The 18,243-nt window shown below is 42.4% G+C and overlaps 1 protein-coding gene across 2 annotated transcripts in view; it reads left to right on the forward strand.

The window, feature by feature from the left end:
* The window catches only part of hip1 (huntingtin interacting protein 1), a 73,687-nt gene that overhangs the window by 16,869 nt on the left and 38,575 nt on the right, over positions 1–18,243 (forward strand). For both annotated transcript variants that reach the window (XM_050062269.1, XM_050062278.1), the window contains exon 2: positions 18,110–18,173. In XM_050062269.1, coding sequence (XP_049918226.1) covers positions 18,110–18,173 — 64 coding nt within the window. The remainder of the gene's footprint in view (positions 1–18,109; positions 18,174–18,243) is intronic.

The raw sequence follows: 18,243 nt of genomic DNA on the forward strand, positions 1-18,243 counted from the left end.
TTCAGAGAAACAAATAAATGATACACATTCACAGTCGCAAATATACGAAGAGACAGTTTCTTTGGTAACTGGAACAGGAAAAGCACTCTGTGATCTCTGAAATAAATCCCAGCTGCCCACATGAAGTCAGTCGGGGCACCTAGCACAGACATGGCGTAGGTGTAGTGATGGAAAATCTCTTCCTGTGGATCTCCATTTAGTTGCACTTTGCAGGTTATTTGAGTCAAACCTCTTGATGTTATTGGGAAACCGTTAAGTATCGTGGATAGAACAAAACTCCCCAAGGCTGTTCTCCTTGGTTGATTGCCTTCTTCTTTCTGCCGCTATGTTTAGGCTGCTTGGCATGTAGTGAGACACAGTGGTATGAAAACAAAGTCCAGATAGATGCGAGACTCTACATTCCCACACTGCGTTCAAGTTGGGCCAAATACTTGTTGCTTTCAAGAGATTTGAGGAACTTGATTGCATGACAGATTTACATGTTTTGCATGAGTTGCATGACATTTTTAGAATTATCAGATTAACCGTTATTTTTAGCGTCTTGTGTATTTTCATTTCCCCACTGTAGCCCTGGTTGTGGAGTTTACAGATGAAGGCCTACTGTAGGAGTCTGAAACAATCCTGATTTCTTACAAACACTACACTGTTTCCAAGTGTCAGTCGTTTCTGAAACATCAGGAAAAAGAGAAGCAATAGGCCCGTTTCCACTGAAGAAGTTCCTGGTACTATTTGGGGGGCAGGAACTACTACAGGAACGTCCTCTCGCTCGGCCCTCTCAACTGCCGTGTCTCCACTGAGAGAGCGGAGTAGGAGGAAGGTTCCTGTAAAGTTACCGGGCTCTGTGACGTAATCGTTGCGCAACCATTTTGACCGGGGCGACGTAGGGGCGTAGGGACGCCGTTAGCGGTGTCTGTAATAACTCCGGTCACGGTCCGTGAAAAAAATATTTTTTCCAGCAGATGTCTTAGTTACAATGTGATTGAGCTAACTGGAGTAGTTTCATGTCGTATCCGACAGCGGGAGGCTTTTAACAGATGACGTCCTGATGTTAGCTTTGCTGCTGCTGTTAGCTGTCCCTGTCAGCTGATGCTTTCTAGACATTGTGATTTCCCAAAACTGAATAAATACCACACATAGCAACACAAAACTGCTTTGCTAGCTCAATCATGTTGTAACTAAGATATCTGCTGGAAAAAATATTTTTTTCACGGATCGTGACCGGAGTTATTACAGACACGGAACGGTTAGCCCAGCTAATCTACGATAACCATGTTGTTATTTACAAAACGTCACATCCTGCCTTGAGTATATCCAATCAGCACCAAGTAAACCGCAAGCCCCAGCCAGGAGTTTCTCGGGACCGTTCTGAGTACCTACCCCGAGGCAGGGACTTGTTTAGCCTCTGTAAAAGTTCCGGAACTCTGTCCTTCGGGGGTGGTTCCTGCGGTGGAGACACGCACCAACGGCCCCGGCCCCATAAAATTACCCCGAAGTTCCTGCGGTGGAAACGGGCCTAATGAAAGTCCACTGCTGAAGTTGAACAAGGCATGTTGCGATCACATTTTAGGCATCTTTAGACTGCTAAGTCAGAGGGGTGCCTTCTTGCATTATTATGCTGATACTGATCGTCACAGTATCGCTTCAAGTTGAAACAAGTTTATGTAAATCTCAAAAAATGACAATCTGTCAATAAATTGTCTACATGCACTGCAAGCTAGTTTTGTCAATCTGGTACCAGCTGCACGTTTTCTCAAATAAACCCTGTCCAGAAAATCAGGTCCAGACATTCTCTGGAGTTTCCCTTTTACACATGTAGCACACAACAGGAGTTTGTCCATCCGAAGTGTCCTCACCTACTGGAAATACTCCAGTGGGTGGGTAGAGCGCGCAGGGGGCAGGACACGACACGGATTACTCTGCGGTCACCTAGCTGGTTTGTAGTTTGGTCATAAGCAACATAGTCTCATGCTGTTTTTTAAAATTTGTCTGATGATTTCGGCCTTGGCCTTTACCGATAGAAGTTCCCGAAGCTTGTTGTCTCTTGAGTTTGACATTTTTGTCACCGTCTTTGTGTAAATTACTCTTCTTTTTGAACCTCGGATGTTTGTTTTCTTCTAGTTTTGCGTGAGCTGCATGATAGAAACTTTATCAACACGCCCACTGACTCGATTTCATTCTCTGGACAGTTGCCTGCTCTGTTCAGACACGGGCTCAATCAGACATTATATGGACTTTGTACTAAGCTGTCAGTCTAAAGTCTGTTCAGTGTCCGATACAACTGATTTGGACATTTGCGTTCTCACGTCCAGCTCCTCCTGATGGTGTCTAGATAATTTCAGGTTTGCTGTGCATGTGTGAAACAGGCTTTATTGTTAATGTTTACTACAGTCATTCTGCTGTTCTCTGCTACTAACCAAGAAAAGAAAAGTTGTCGTTGTGATGTTGTAGCCTTGTTATATTTATCGTTAAATAGAAATTTTAACTTGTATGCCCTCAATGTCAGTTTTCACCTGTTGTGTTGAAGATGGTATCGAATATCGATACTTTCCAACATATTGTATTGAAGTTAAAGATTCCGGTATCATGACAACACCACTTCAAACTAATGTACTATTGTAGAAACATTACTTTTGTTGTAATTGAAAAGCCGATACTTCCTATCTGTCCAACAGAAAACAGGCCCATCAGCGTCGCTCTTCATCCTTTCCTTCAGGTCTCGCCAGCTAAAGTTAAAGTGAAAGCCAACCACAGATTAACTCTCGTTCTGTTTTGGGTTGAGCTTTCCACTTGGCATTTCGCTTTGCTATACATGCGTTTTCTCAGTGCTGTTTCAGCTGTCTTCGTAGCTTTCTTTTGGATGTGTGCTGTCTATGGTGTAACATTTGTAATCAACAAATCATTATGTAACAGGGCAATATCAGACATCTTTATTATTATTTTGACTCTGATAAAGTAAATTTCAAAGCACATAAATGTACAGACGAGTGAACGGTCTCATACCAGATTTTCACACCTATTTTGCCTCCACGTAACATCAGTATCATCTCTAACGATGCACATCAAAAGATGTCTCGAACTAACATAACAAATCGAGCTGGCAGTTGTCAGTCAAACAGACTGCGGTGCTTAGAAACCACTGACAACAGTCTGTCTGCTGCAGGAGTTTGGCTGCTGTGGGACGGTTTAATTGGTGTCAGATCACAACATAAGCCATCATCAAGTCCTTCAGGAAAACACACCCACACTGGCAAACTCTGTGATGTTCATGCGTGTTCAGTGTTGGGGAGTAATGAGCGAGTGGGCTGAGGAGCCTCACTGAGCTGCACAGATGTTCCTTTTATAATGCGCCGTCATGACATCACCGGTCCTGCAGGAAGTCGAGCTTTGGAGCCATGGCTCCTTCACACGAGGCTGCAGAAAGCCGTCCTATTAGGAGAGGCTCATAAACCTGACATGGGGGTGTGGGCCAGAGAGTTTAATTATGCAGCAGCCTGGCCTTTAGCATCTGTGTGTGTGTCTTTAACCAGCTGCTGCCCTCCACCTCTGGCCCCAGGAGCAGAAGCCTGTTGCTCTGAGGTCACACATTAAAAATACCCTGAAGCTCTATGTTTTCATGCTTTCTAATGGGCTCTTTAGAGACAGCGTCATCCCACTGGGTCTTATCTGCATCACCAAATGCTCTGTTATTAATGGGATGGAAGATGCTCGGGGCATTCTGTGGAAAACAAGCTCCCAGTTACAGCATGAGAGTCATTTCAGCCCGTCGGCCTTCCCGATTAGGCTGATAGATGCTGAGGCAACATAGATGGGCGGTTTCACCATCATTTATGAGCAGAATTATTAATTTCAATGCAGATTCTGGACACCGTTGATAATGGTGCAGATCAATATGCAGACTGCCTCACTTCCCTCCAATGAGCCCTGTATAACACGACCTCTGTGAGTTTGTGATTTTCCTCCTCCCTGTGTGCATTCATGTACACAGGAAAAATAGCCACTCTAAAAACAACTCGGCGCCCTCTCCTCTGTGCCAGCCAGGCTCCCTTTTCAAGAGGTGTGGAGTGACTGTTGTATGAGAGCGGATGTTCATGTCAAATCCAACACGTAAAATGGTCCTTAAACAAGCAACACAGAGGGCTCTGTTCAGAGGAGTGACCTTTGGAATCGGGTGGAGTTACTCCTGGAAAAATGTTTGGTCCGACAGCGCTTTTCCATTTATTGTCTGATTTTTGAATATGTTTGTAAAAAATGCCATTTCATGGTGAAGAAGGATGTGTGTTTGTGGGAAACACACCATGAGGCCAGCTTTTAGTTTCATGGTGTATTTCTGGTCATACATCATGAAAACCATGAGAGGAGTTTCAGGGAAATGTGCATGTATTTTTAGGTGGTCAAACTTTTCTTTAGCCTGATGCCATTCAAGTACACAACAAATACTGAGATTAAAGGTCCATTTGGTCATTGTTGGATCGTATGAATTGCAGATAAATTCACACAAAGGATCAAAACCAAGTAGTTTGAATGAATCAGGAAACATTAAATCTGCTATAATCTGTTTTCATAGTAACAATTAGATCAAATTACCACGCGCACACCAAGCTGACAGTCAGCAGTTGGTCAATATTGGGCCGTTGGTCAGTAACTGTCACCCTAATCGGCTCTTTTTTTTTTTGGCTGATTCAGCGAAAGTAGAGCACATCAGTGAATGAAGTCACTCTTATTGGTAATTCAGCTCGGTGCATGAGAAGAAAAACGGAAGTGAGGAAAGTAAACAAACCGCTAAAGTCAAAAGGGAGTAAGTCCAAAACAAAGCTGTTGCACAAGGGAAGATTTTTTTCTACAGCCATTGAGCTCTTTAGCAGAAACATTTCCTGATGGTTTTGTTCAGTGGTGCACAGTAAATATGCTTTATTCTTTCAGCAATGGATAAGGTTGTTAACGTGCTAACTGGCTAGCTGGCGTCAAGATGTTTGTCCAGTTTATGAGCTGGTTGGCCGTCAGCTGTAGTCTTGGCGGTGTGTACATGTGCAACTTTTTGGCCAAGACACGGCAACATCAGGGGACCCAGTGTGTGGCCTTCGTCGCCACTAGTGCTCTGAAGTCAGTTTGGTGTGTCTAGGCCTCATGGAGCATTTTGGCCTCTTTCAGCTCATTGTTTTGGTTTTAGGCTCCAGAACTTTGCTGTTTTGGTTCATGCTCAAAGGCACTGTTTCCAGCAGCAGCAGTAAGCATGTTTTCTTTTTTTTAAATTGAAATAGCTCTGATAGGCTATCCCTTTTTCCACCAATATTAGCACATATATACAGGTTTTTTTAAACATGGGAAACCCCATTAAAGATAGACGATAGACTTTCCCATTGACAAGTAGCCCAGAGCCATATACACGGCTCTTCAGTCAACAAATATGCCATTCTTGTTTTGTTTTTTTGTTTTTACTTCATTTTGGGATTGTCACGTTTAACATCACAGACAGGTTGGGAAACAGTTGAGTATACAGTAGAAAGCAGCATGGAGGCCAGTGAAAATGTTAAGGTGGCTACTTCTTTTTCAATTTCAATTTTCTTATTTTCAGTCTTTCTCAAACTCAGTGCAGACTAGATTTTAAACAATGTGCGAGAGCTGCTTTGACTGTTTGGCTGTTTGCTAAGTTCAGTTAAATGCAGGTTTATTAACCTATGTTACAAGTTGTACAAGTGTCCAAGTGTACGAGTGTCCACATATTGAAAGAGCTGTGTGTTAATTAGGGAGTAATAGCAGGCTCAGACTCTGTGCTTTGATTTGTTATTGTTTATAGAAACCATTGTTTATTACAACTTGGGTCTTATTTTTGCAACTTGGAACAAGATATTCCAATATTCAAAAAATTAGGGCTGCCCCCTGAAAGTCGAATAGTTGAATCATCATTTGGAGACCCCTTAGTTGACTGTCATTCTTCAAGCGTTTTATTTTTTTAGTCAGCCAGTGTACAGTGTACCTCTGGGGAGGTTTTTGTCTCCAGATGTAGCTGCAGGGTGAGCACTCCTTGCTTTCACGCTGCTCTCCAGTACAGGCAGCTGCAGACCCAGACCCAGGGTGAGTCTGAGTGAGACAGGGGCAGCTGCCTACTGGAAGACAGGATTTGTCCAGTCAGGCTCAAAGATAACGTTATGCTGCTTTCTGCTTAGACGTTTTGAATTTACAGCTCACAGCAACTAAATACAACACAGTTCCTCCTGGCTTTTGTTTGATATCTGGTGTCAGCAAAACGTGTTTCACATTTCCGATCTGTCATAAGCATCATCTCGGAGGGCTAACTTGGCTTGTTAACTATATCATGGGACCACTGCTGTCAACCTGAACTCCTGCCTAAACAGGTTCAAACTCTGAAACTCTATATGGAATAAAGGGACTGAATAGTCGAATAATCGTATTGAACGGCCAAATCAGATTCAGCTGACATAACCCTGAGTCAGGTACAGCCCTACAGATAATTACAGTTTGTCAACAAGCAAAAGGTTAAACTAACTTATAGGAGAAAAAAGTGAATCTAAATTTTTTTATCTTCTTATTCATTTTTCATTACAGTTTACAGAACTACCTCCTGATTGTGTGCCCTCCTATGCAGTGAGATAGTAGTGACATTACAGGTGTGCTAACCTTCAGTTTTACATCCAGGTGAAGGTGTTTAGATGTTTATTATTTGTTGTAAGCAGTGTCACCTTGTTTCCAGATCTCAGCAGTGACTTTGGCAAGCACACTTATTGATAGCCAGAGCTACTAATTTAAGACCCGAGTTGTTATGAAGTGAGGTTTTTCTTGAAAGACACCTGGAGGAGTCTGGCAGGAAACGTGAGAGGGTAAAAGCAATGAAGTGTTCGGCTTGACTGACTGTCTCAGGCGCTGTCTGGGTCGACTGAGCAGGGGCAGCTAAGGAGAGGGGGAGCTGGGCATTTTTCATCAGGCAGGCAGGAAATGGGCAGTGCAGGGTGTGCCAAGACAGGAAGCCTGACTGAGTGCCTGTACCCTTCTCCCCACCAATGCCACCGCTACCTCCAACCCAAGTGCGTCAGCCACAATGACCATGCCTCCACCGCTGCACCTCAGCATTACAGTGCTGCTGCATTCACAGACAGCCGCGCATGTTTCCTGTTTTCATTCCTCCCTCCGTCCCTTAGTTTTATATCATCCCCCTGTACACTACAGTGGGTGGACAAGTCTCAGCAGCAGCAGTTTTACCACCTGCTGCCGTGATGGGGCATCCAAACCACCATTTATTTACTCCACAAAAATAGTGTGAAAAGTAGGGAAGCATGATATTGGAACTCATTTTGGCCAGTTGCCGATGCAGAGAAAATATGATAGAGATAAAAATGCACATATTTTTAACTGTAGAGAACATCATGTCCTTCCTGTGGTTGAATTAACATATTATAATCTCTACTCTTATCGTGATGGCCCACTGGGAGATGCCGATATACACACTCATTTGGCAAAATAACAAAACTACCTCAACTAAGGTTACATGAAAAACAAGCTATGTTTATTTTTTGCAGCATTTTCAAACAAAACTGTAAAATTCATGCTACTTAAACCGACTTGGATGGTGGACTTGCCATTATTATCATGCACCCTTAGTGAAAGTGGGGTTTTGTTGGCTCTCTGTTGCAACAAAACGCGGAATTGAAATTATTCATTGACTGATGTAGATAGAAAGTCAGATACCTCTGTGAAGTACACTTGCATGTCCTTATCACCAATTGGGGTTGGTGAGTTTTCAAATGTCATATGTAGGATAACTAAGACACTTGGGTCTGATGCAAGTGTTTACTTGCAGTCTCTAGGTCTTCATGAGGGCAAGTGCTTGGCACAAGAATATGACAGGGATCAAATAAAGCACTGGATACACATCCTGTAGGTTTAAATTTGGACATATGCTATGACGGAGTTTACTAATGTGTTTAAGGGTTGTAGGTACTGCACTTCATGTCCTTTTTTCCCTTGTTTGTTTGTGAAGCTTCTGTGCATTCCTGTGCTTATTCTGCCAAGTACACTTTGGAAGAACATTTCACATGTGTAGCTCCAAAGGTCTAGGTTACATAAAGGCTGCAGCTAACTAACTAACTTTGTTTTGCTTTCTCTTTTTGGGCAGTGTGGGTGGAAACATTAAAAAGAATTCCCCCCCAAAATAATGCCCATCACCGTTTCTCAGTGCCCAAGGTAATGTAAACCCGGTAAATGGATCTGCACTTAATAGCACCTTTCTAGTCCACCAATCACTCAAAGCGCTTTAACACTACATGCCACATTCACACACTGGTGGCCGAGGCTACGAGGTGCCAACTGCTACCCAGTTTAAACACACTCAAACTCTGATGGAGCAGCCATCGGGAGCAATTTGGGGTTCAGTATCTTGCACAAGGATACTTCGACATGTAGACAGGAAGAGCTGGGGATTGAACCACTAATCTCCCAATTTGTGATTCATGGACCACCCGCTCTACCTCCTGAGCCAAAGCCACCTCCAAATAACTTGTCTATTTTGAAGCCCCACAGGTTCAACAAATCACAAAAACGTAAGATAAATTAAGAAAAGGAAATATAGGAAAAACATTGGAGAAAAATGTACAAAGTGCAGCACCTAACTCTTTATGATTAAATACCCAGCTTGGACTTAGTTGTGCAGAGTTTCTCTATCTTTATAAGAAGATAGAGACAAGAGCCAGTCAGAAGTGATGATCTGATAAATATGTGAACCTAAAAAGGTTTCACAGTCTATCATGGGAGCTCTCAGCTCTGTGTCCTCCTCCCTCTAGCCTTAAATGACTTGGGTCATATAATCACAGTACTGTAACTCAGATTATTCACTCCACTCCCATACTAAATCATCAGGGTCGCACATACCTCCTCCGCCTCTGACCATGAGAATCTAATCCACTGAGAGTAAGTGTTTCTGAATTTACTCTGCCCCCTTTCATTTGGCTCTGGCGAGGTTTTCCACAGTCATTTTCTCATGATTGAACACTGGCTGCGGGTTCGTCTCATCATTAATGTTGACATAAAATGTGCCACAGCAGAGACAAAAATAACCAAGAGCGCTGTCTTTTCTCTGCTACCATCGCAGAGTGACCATGATAGGATGACATATCTCCAGGACTAACATGGAAATCGAATTGCTGAGGCATGCATTCGTCACATGCTCTCGCGAATCGGTCAGAGGAGTCAGGGTGGGGATGTGAGTCAATGAGCGAGGGCTGTTTCATTTAGCAGGCAGAAGATGCTTCCTCTCTCTGGGCTCTCTGTGCACTGACCCTTCAGTGGACACAGCCAGGCTACGATCAGCATATCAATGCTGCTTTCTACAGAAGGGCCGATTGGGGCTTGCCAGGCTTAACTTAACATGCTTTCAACACTGTATCAATAAGACTTTGTTCGAAAGCAAAGCTGTGGAGAGAAAAAAGATGTTTCTGTAGATACCAAGATGCAGAAAGGAGTTTGTGTTGAGCTGGCGAGTAATCGATTGAATCCTGGTTATAACTGTTTGGTATAGTGAAGAGAATGAGAGAAGGATGAAAAGAGTCGAAGCTGGCTCCCTGTGGATGCATTGGCGTATGTTTCAGATTTAAGGAGGACTCCCTCAGGGCTGATCTTTGTTCGTCATCCTCATAATCACCTGCTTCTCACCTCTGATTTAATTTCTCATCGTTTCACTCCGTCAGCTGGTCTGTATGGCCGCGCTGCGAGGAGCTAATAGGTCATTGATGCATCGATGCCAGCAGCCAATGCCAGGAGTCCCAGGCAGCTGGCACACTCATTCAACCCAAACACAAAGTACAAAGTCTCACTGTGGGCTAATTGGGTCATCCTCATGTGGGAACCAGTTGCACTGGGAGTTTCTCAATCATCCCTTGATTTTTGGGTGTGAGTGACAGACAGGAAAGGGGAAGCAAAATGCGCTGAGATGACACGACATTGGAAAAAAGTGTTGAAAATTGCTCTTCTTGCTTTTTAAATGTGACATTCACAACTGATATCAATCATAAAAACGTTTTAGTTAAAGCCTAGTGTCACTTTTACTGTGAGACCCTTGAGACTGATGACAACACAAGATAAAGTTTTATTTATTGGGCAGATTAAGTAGCAGGAAAGTGACAGGAAATGACACAAAAGTAACTTCCTTCCTTTTTTTTGTTTCTGTTTTTTGTTAATGCAAGGCAGATGTGACCAGAGTGTAAACAAAATCTTTCAGTCGTGCACTGAATTCAATTTTGGAAATACAACCTCTGATACAGTCAGTGCTGGGGGGGGGGGATGCACAGCCCTTCACTGAAAAAGCTCTGGCTTGCTTTAGATGCAAGTGAAGGAAATGAAGCAAGTATGTTGCCATAATTGCATCATACTAAATGTGGGCCTCCACATCATCAACAAACTTATAGTATTTTTTTATTAACAGTGAGAACGAAACAACAACAACAGGAACCATGTAATTAATGGTTAATGGAAACTATGTTGATTGAAAAAAGGGCAGCAGTGTTTCATGTTGGGCTGGGTAGTGTTTGAAATTGACGTTACCAGAACCCTTAAAGTGATACTGATACCAGTAGTGTACTTTATTTGAGACCTTGTTTTCACTACCTCATTTGTTTCCCTGCATGTGAATGTAAGTGGTCAGCTGCGTAAAATGCCAGCAGACGCCACAGACGTATAGTACAGCCATACTTTTAAATGCCATTGTGGCATCTCGGCACATTGAACTACCAACCGTATCAAATACACCGCACTGAACTTCACCACATCACAGGCTGTATGAGTGGTAGCTGTTGTGGCAGTGGGCCAAGTGCATGTTGCATTAAACAAGTGTTCTTTTGTTATTTTAGATCTTGGTTCAAGGATTGGATGCAGGTATCATTTGACTGGAGAAGTTTTGATACTTCTTGGTACTAGGTTCGATCATTACCTTTCAGGTATCAAGTACCAACAGCCGGCCCTAGTTTTTGCTTTGAAACCTCAGCTTAACCAAATTAACCAACAGAGTGTTAAATGTTGACCCCAGAATACTAGTATGACAAAACTATTTTAATTTAAGGTCCACTTAATAGTTTTGTCTGTAGCTTTCAACCACATCTCGTGGTCCAAGTTCCATATTTAGGTCACTTATCAGGTTTAAAGTTACAGAAAAATCTAGCATGTAGACCTTGAGTAAAGTCTTTAATTTAGGTCAGTTTAGTTCAAAAAACTTTATTTCTGAGGTAAGCAGCTTCGAACACAGGAAACAAATTCAGTCACACCCATAAAAATGATAATAAACAAGGGATGCGCTGATTGTAAGATTCTGAGCCGATAGCCAGATCAACATTTAAACTAACAATGTGACTGATGGCAGATACAGATGTTTTTTGGTGTTGATGTTTTTTCTGTTTTGTTGTTATTTATTCACCTTTTTGTGCCAGAGAAACAAAGAAATCTTCATTATAAACACCTCCGCTACCAAAATTACCTGAAATTACCCGACCTTTGTGTGAACACAAACTCAATCAAACAAAGTTACGAAATAACCTTTAACCTTTCACATGAGAAACATCTATTAAAAAACTGCTTCTAAAGCCTTTTTAATTTATTTAATATCTTAAAATGTCCTCTCTATTATCTATTTTATATCACTGTAAAAACATCAAACATTTTCTCCTTCAAACAACTGAATTTATTCAAGTGTCAAGATTACATTGAACACATCATGAGAATGTTTCAATTTACCTTCCCCTAAAGACCTTGAACGCATCATAATGTAACTCAATGCAATCTCAATCATCAGTTGGTTCCAGCCACCAGCCGCTAACAGCTAATGCTAACTAGCTCTCCTCCTGCGATTTCAACACGGATTTTTTGTCCACAGAAGAATAGGGTGCGTTTCCTGATGTACCAACAGTGAGTTTACTGCGTCTTCTTGTCCCAGAGAAGATCTCTTTTTGTCCTAAACATATTTTGTTTAGTCTTCGGGATGACGGGACGCTGTTAGTCTCAAGCCCTGCTATTGAGCCTGTGCAAAATGTATGTGACACATCAGAAAAACATCAGCCACTGTCATCAATGAATGTCTTCTTATTTGCTGGTAGGCCGATGGCAGTCAAAAAGGCGAGTATCGGCCAATACCGATGTGCAGCTGACAATTTGATGTGTCCCTATAATAAGCAATGTCCAACACTAACAACGCATTATGTCAAAAACTACAAAAAATTCAAGAGCACTTGTCAATGTGTTCATAAAATAAACACTGTCTCTGAAACCACTGCTGTTTACAAGTCTTACAGCTCCTGGAATAAAACCAAACTGACTTCTGTTTGTTTTACATACAGGCGAAATGGAATGCAGCCCTGACAGTGTTAGCTTTAGGTTTTCATAAAGGACGTGTGTGGTGTCACTGATAATATCATTTGCCCTTTACGTTCAGTATTAAACTGTACAAGGGCTCCCTGTGCTTTGTCAGTAACTTTAGATCATCTCCTCCATGTCTGTGTACATAATGCTCATACTGCAACAGTGTTGTTTCATGTCTTCTTCAGCTATGGAGATGAGATAAGAGGGTTTGTGATTTCTGTTGACAAACTGTGTAGTGTTCTCATAAACAGGAAGTGTAACATCTTAAAAACACAGATGCACAAATTTAACTCAGTGACCTTTCCCATGTGGTCGCGATCAGAGGAAACAGAGTGTTGGTTCGACCGCAGTCCGCAGTCTTATTTCAGCTCTCCTCTGCACAGCCTGGACAGGATGGTGTAAGCCCTGCTGTGTTTGACCTTTACTGTACTGACACACACACACACATACACAGCTAGAGTCTTGGCTCAGGTTGTGCTGCTGATGCAACAGGACAGGTGTTGCACTTGTAGCTGCAGTGCTCATGTTTAATCAGCATCGTGCATGTTTAATGACAGGAGGGGAGCACGGTTGGTCGCCGTGTTTACGACACACACTGTGGTGTCTCCTCGTCATTGGGAGGATTACGAGCTCAGCGCATACGGGTGGATGATGTCAAAACAGCAGCTCCGCATTCCTCCTCCTGCCCTTGCTTTGCTTCAGTGATCCACTCCTGTGACTTCATCTAAATTTCACTCGTAAATTAGATTTCTTAGGACACAGAACTCGTGTTTGCCTGCCTGCTTGAGCCGGTGACGATATGTCATTCAGATGCGATGTGTGGAGGACCCAGTCTATTGTTTGCTGTTGTTCAGACAACAAGGGAGCTGAATTTGAACCAGATTGTTTTTTTTCTCTAATCCCAGTTTAGTTTTCTTTCAATCTGTGTATTTGAAGGGATTATAGCTATAAATAAAATATTCTGTGGACATTTTAGAGTCAGAAAAGTCGGTGACACCTGGCTGGTAGCAGATTTAAAGACACAGAAGAGTGCAGATGTTCTGGTGCAGATATGCAGCTAATGATTTTAGCAGAGTGTGTTGTGTTTGTCTCAGCCTGGGGACATTGATAGCTACCAGTGCTCCAAAGTTCCTCTTCTTCTCTCCTTCATTCCTGCCTCCTTCTCTCCCCACCCCTCCTGGCTCACTCCTTCTCCTCCAATGATTCATCACGGTGAACTTCCAGTCCTGACAGCTCGCATACTGGAAGAGGAGGAGCAGACTCGGGACATCTGTGGGAAGTGAGATTATGAAACAGGCCTCAAGTCCTCTGCTGACCCCAGACACCACACTCAGGGCTCATGATTACAACGCAAAACCATAGTGAAAAAATGTATGCTTGGATTTACTTGATTTAAATTCAGCATTTTCTTGGGAGTAGGTTTTGAGTTGAGGGGTTGAGATGTATGATTTTCTTGGTTTGGTTTTTCCTCTCATGTCGGCCAGATGCCGCTCCAGAACACCTTGTTTTGAAAAGCATCTGAAACTTAAAGCTTAAACTCAAACAATGTGGGCCTGGAACTTATAGCAGGAACATTTTTCACATTTATTTTGTCATACAGCTTTCCTGTTTGGCTGCTTAACATAACCTCGATGGGACATAAAGAAAAGAAGGATTTTTAGCTATGCTAGCAGCACAGTCTGTCTGTCGGTGGGTCCAGACTGAAATAGCAACAACCATTGGATTGACTGCCATGAATTTTTTTGTGAATATTCATGGTCCCCAGAGAATGAATCCTACTCACTTTGGTGGTTCACTGACTTTCATTCCATTTCCTCCATGAGGTTGATGGTTGTGGTTTTTAGTGGAATGTCTTTACAGCTACTGGATAGATAAATCCCCTTGAGGATTACTACTACATGTGTGAAAACAAATATATTATAAAACCTTTTAAGGCTCCAGAGAGAGCTGCAGGAAAGTGACGTCATATGAGTCAGTGTCAGCTGGGGCTGAAGACTACAAGTTTGAAAAGAAAAAAGTCTGGAGGGTAGAATAAAGTGAGCTTAAGAGTAAGGTTGCAAGTAATGATCATTTTTATTGTTGATTTATTGATTAGCTTTGTCTATAAAATGTCACAAAATGGTAAAAAAAAATGTGGATCAATGTTTCCTTAAGCCCAAAATGACGTCTTCAAATGTCTTATTTTGTCCACAACCCAAAGATATTCAGCTTACTGTCACAGAGGAGAGAAGAAACCACAAAATATTCATATTTAAAAGGCTGTTATCAGAGAATTTTGACTTTTTACTTGAAAAATTTTTTAGCCAAAAACGATTACTTAGTTATTAGATTAGCTGACGATTAATTTAATAGTTGACAACTAATAGATTCACCTTAATTGTTGCAGCTCGACTTACCAGACCAATGCAGCCCGCTCCTCTCTGCTTAAGGCTGCTTATTCGTAAAACTATTGATATTCCCATCAGCCTCAGCTATACTTTGTTTTTAGTACTACAGAAGCAACTAGATGGTTAACCATGGTAAATATTATACCTGCTTTCCGTGCTTTTTTATCTCGTCTGTGTGTCCTTGTATCAGTCTGTGTCGCCTTTCTAAATTCAGAGTTTTTTCGCGGGACCGTGAATGCAGCACATGCGAAACGCCTCTTTTTTCCCCACAATTTTTCAGTTGCAAAGTGGATAACTGATCCGATCAGAGTTGATCAGATCAGATTGATAGATGATTAGAGCAGCTGTTTGTGAGTCAAAGCAAACTTTAGACCCAGCGTACTGAAGGTTAAAGTTTCATTGTCACTGCAACTGGTGTTGTGCTGCTCCGTCTGTGGAGCAAATACTAAATTGTGTGCATATATATATTCCAACACTCCTAAAGAATGGTCCAGCTCCAAAAACAGAAAATAAAAATGTAGCGGCAGATGTTTTAATCATGGCAGCCCGCCATAAATAAATGAATGAGTGGTAAACCCTGGACTGTATAAAATAATAGACGTAGCTACCGAGGCGTTACCCATTGGTTTGTGGACTCCTGTTTTGAAACCCGAGTTCAGTATTTCAGCAGTCTGGCAGTTCATTGTGGGGGTCTATAAGGATTGGCTCATTTTTAGAGCCAGCCTCAAGTGGCCATTTGATGAACTGCAGTATTTTTTACTTCCACGTTGACTTCTTTTTTCAGCCCCAGAAGTTGCTGCTTGTGCTAGCATGGCTCTTTGAGTCTTGTATTTTTTATGATATGTAATGCCAGACAGTTTTCCTGTCTTCCATCAAATGAATAAAACATCTGTGATTTGTCATCAGCAGCTGTCACTAAAGCTTACTGAGAGAAATCACTGTCAACACTGACTCTGCAGCAGCCAACACTGCCATCAGAACTACTGCTGCTCTGTATTTTAGCCTGTTGATACAAAACACTGCCATAACTACTTTGTAATAGTCATGCTTGCTTTCTAACTGTGTATATATCTGTATGGATCCTTCACTGTGTCTACAGGATGCATATATAACTCAAAACTCTTGAGTGTTTCTGTAAGAGGAGTGAGATGATACTTTAATTTGAGCTGAAGTTGGAGGGGGTTCATTTTTAGCCTGGCCCACATTCCTCTGTAGATTTCACAGCACAGACAGATACTCCACTGATCATCCACACGTGAGTAACTGTTGGTGCTGTCTCATTTAGTCTGCCTGCTTACAGTCCTAACTCGTTCCTTGCAAATGTGAAAACAGGCTTCTGGCTTGGAAAAGGTTTGTTTCAGTGATTGCTTTGTGTCCACACGCTCTCTATAGAGACACTGTACATGATTGTTTCTCTTCTCTCCTATTTTATGATCCCAAAGCGTACGATTCAGCCAGATACAGGTTGTGCTCTTTGTGGGAGTATAAGAAGAGAAACCAAAAACACTATTTTGACCCCCTGCCCTCTTACATATACATTTCCTTATTCTTTTTCCTCATGTTTTTGTGTCTCATTGACTAATGGAGACAGCATGTTTTGAAACGGGACTAGTATTGAGCAAGAAGCTGTAGCCGGCTGCTGCGAAACAGGCTGCAATGTAACCACTCGAAGCATTTGGCAACGTCAATGTACATCCACTAAAGGTGCTTGTTTTTGCCACTGACAGGCTCAGATTATTACTGGAAGTATTATGGAAATTACCCTTCAGAGAAATAAAACGTTTTGCTTCACCTTTCGCTTGATCCAATCTGTTTGTGATGGTCCGCAACCCAATCACGCTCAAGGAGAAGTCTTGTTCTAAAATCTCACGAGAGGTGACTTGTTGCAGGAAAACAATGGTGGAAAGGTTAATGAGAGTTGGAGAGAGGAGTGCTGGGGAGAGTTTGCTTTGTTGGAGGACAGAAAGAGTAGCTTAGTGTTATCTAAAAGGTTTTCAATGTCATGGTCTGTGAGATTTCAGAACGTGACTTCTTGAGAGAGACTTTTGTTAAACCGCATCAAGCGAAAGGTTAAGAACAACACCTCATTTCTGTGTAGGGTCCTTTCCATTTTAGTGGACGTAAATTGACGATGTCAAATGCCCCCAGTAGTTACATTGCAGCATGTTTCGCAGTTGCCGACTGCAGTGGTGTCTTTCAATACTGGACCAATTTCAAAAAGTGTTCTCCACTAGGCCTTTCTACCCTTTTTGCATATCTCATCTGGCCTGGGAACACCTTGGGGTTACCTAGGAGGAGCTAGATAGCTTTGCTGGTGAGAGGGGCGTCTGGGGTGCTTTGCTTGGCCTGCTGCCCCGCAGCCCTGCCCCAGATAAGCGAAAGTAAATGGATGGATTGATGGTTAGCCCTTTTTACACAGAGATCATGGGATAGGGCCGCTACAAAGTCCCTTCATTCTGCCGCCCTTCATTTTTCACGGAAGAAAAGGGGCATAATGCTGCCCCAGTGTGATCACAGACCACAAGAGTTTGTGCCTCTAGGGTGACATATATGTATCAGTAGCACTTTTCCACCTCTGCTTGGAGGGTAGAAAGCTCCCTTACCTCATTGTTTTTCCAGCTTGCGAACATTTTCGACCGTTGTTTTTCATGTTTGAGATAGCTGCTAACTGCTACCTACTACTTTTTAAATCTCCCAGCGATTGGTCGCACACATAACATGTCTTCAAAAAAGTCACACCCGTCTCATCCATGGTCCTGTCCTGATGGTTGTCCCTTTACACAGATGTTGATTTGGCAATGTTGATACATCTGCTGCCGACTTAAAGGCGAGACAACTCTGTCTCCCTTTCCTCGATTGTACCTCTTATATAGAACAGACAGCAGAATAACGGAGAGACTTTTCCACGTTGAACAGGCAGTCTGTAAAAGAGGTTTTAGACATAAAGATTGAAAAATACCAATGCTAAGTTTCCCTTTATCGTGCTCTGTCACTTCTCCCTGATTTAAGTTAGTGACTGTTCTGCAGGTGGGACACGTAGAGAGAGATGTGATGGCATAGGTATCACTTGATGAGACAGATGTTTGATTCTGCAGAACCCCTCAAAAGCACTCAGGCCTCTCTGCTGCCGCCTTGAATACTAACGCCGCAGAAAATGGGTCAGTCACCCTTTACTATAAAACGTTGCAGCTTCCAGTTCCCCAGGTGGTTAGCGAAGGAAAAAGCAACTTTCCGAAAGGTGGAAGGGTGTCAAGTTTTAAAATGAAACACTTTGCGAATGTATTTTTTTCCTGCAAGCTGAAAAAAGCTGATTTGTGTTCTCCGTTTCTCTCCTCTGTTCTCCTCTGCCCTTCCTTCCCTCCTCTTCACAGGCTGTCAGCATCAATAAGGCCATCAACACACAGGAGGTCGCTGTCAAAGAGAAGCATGCCAGGAATATCCTCATATTGTCTCTGTGTGTGTGACTGTGTATGTGTGTGTGTGGAGAAGAAGTGTGTTTATCCTG

Source organism: Epinephelus moara, chromosome 2 (assembly GCF_006386435.1).
Source record: "Epinephelus moara isolate mb chromosome 2, YSFRI_EMoa_1.0, whole genome shotgun sequence".
NCBI classification, from domain to species: domain Eukaryota; kingdom Metazoa; phylum Chordata; class Actinopteri; order Perciformes; family Serranidae; genus Epinephelus; species Epinephelus moara.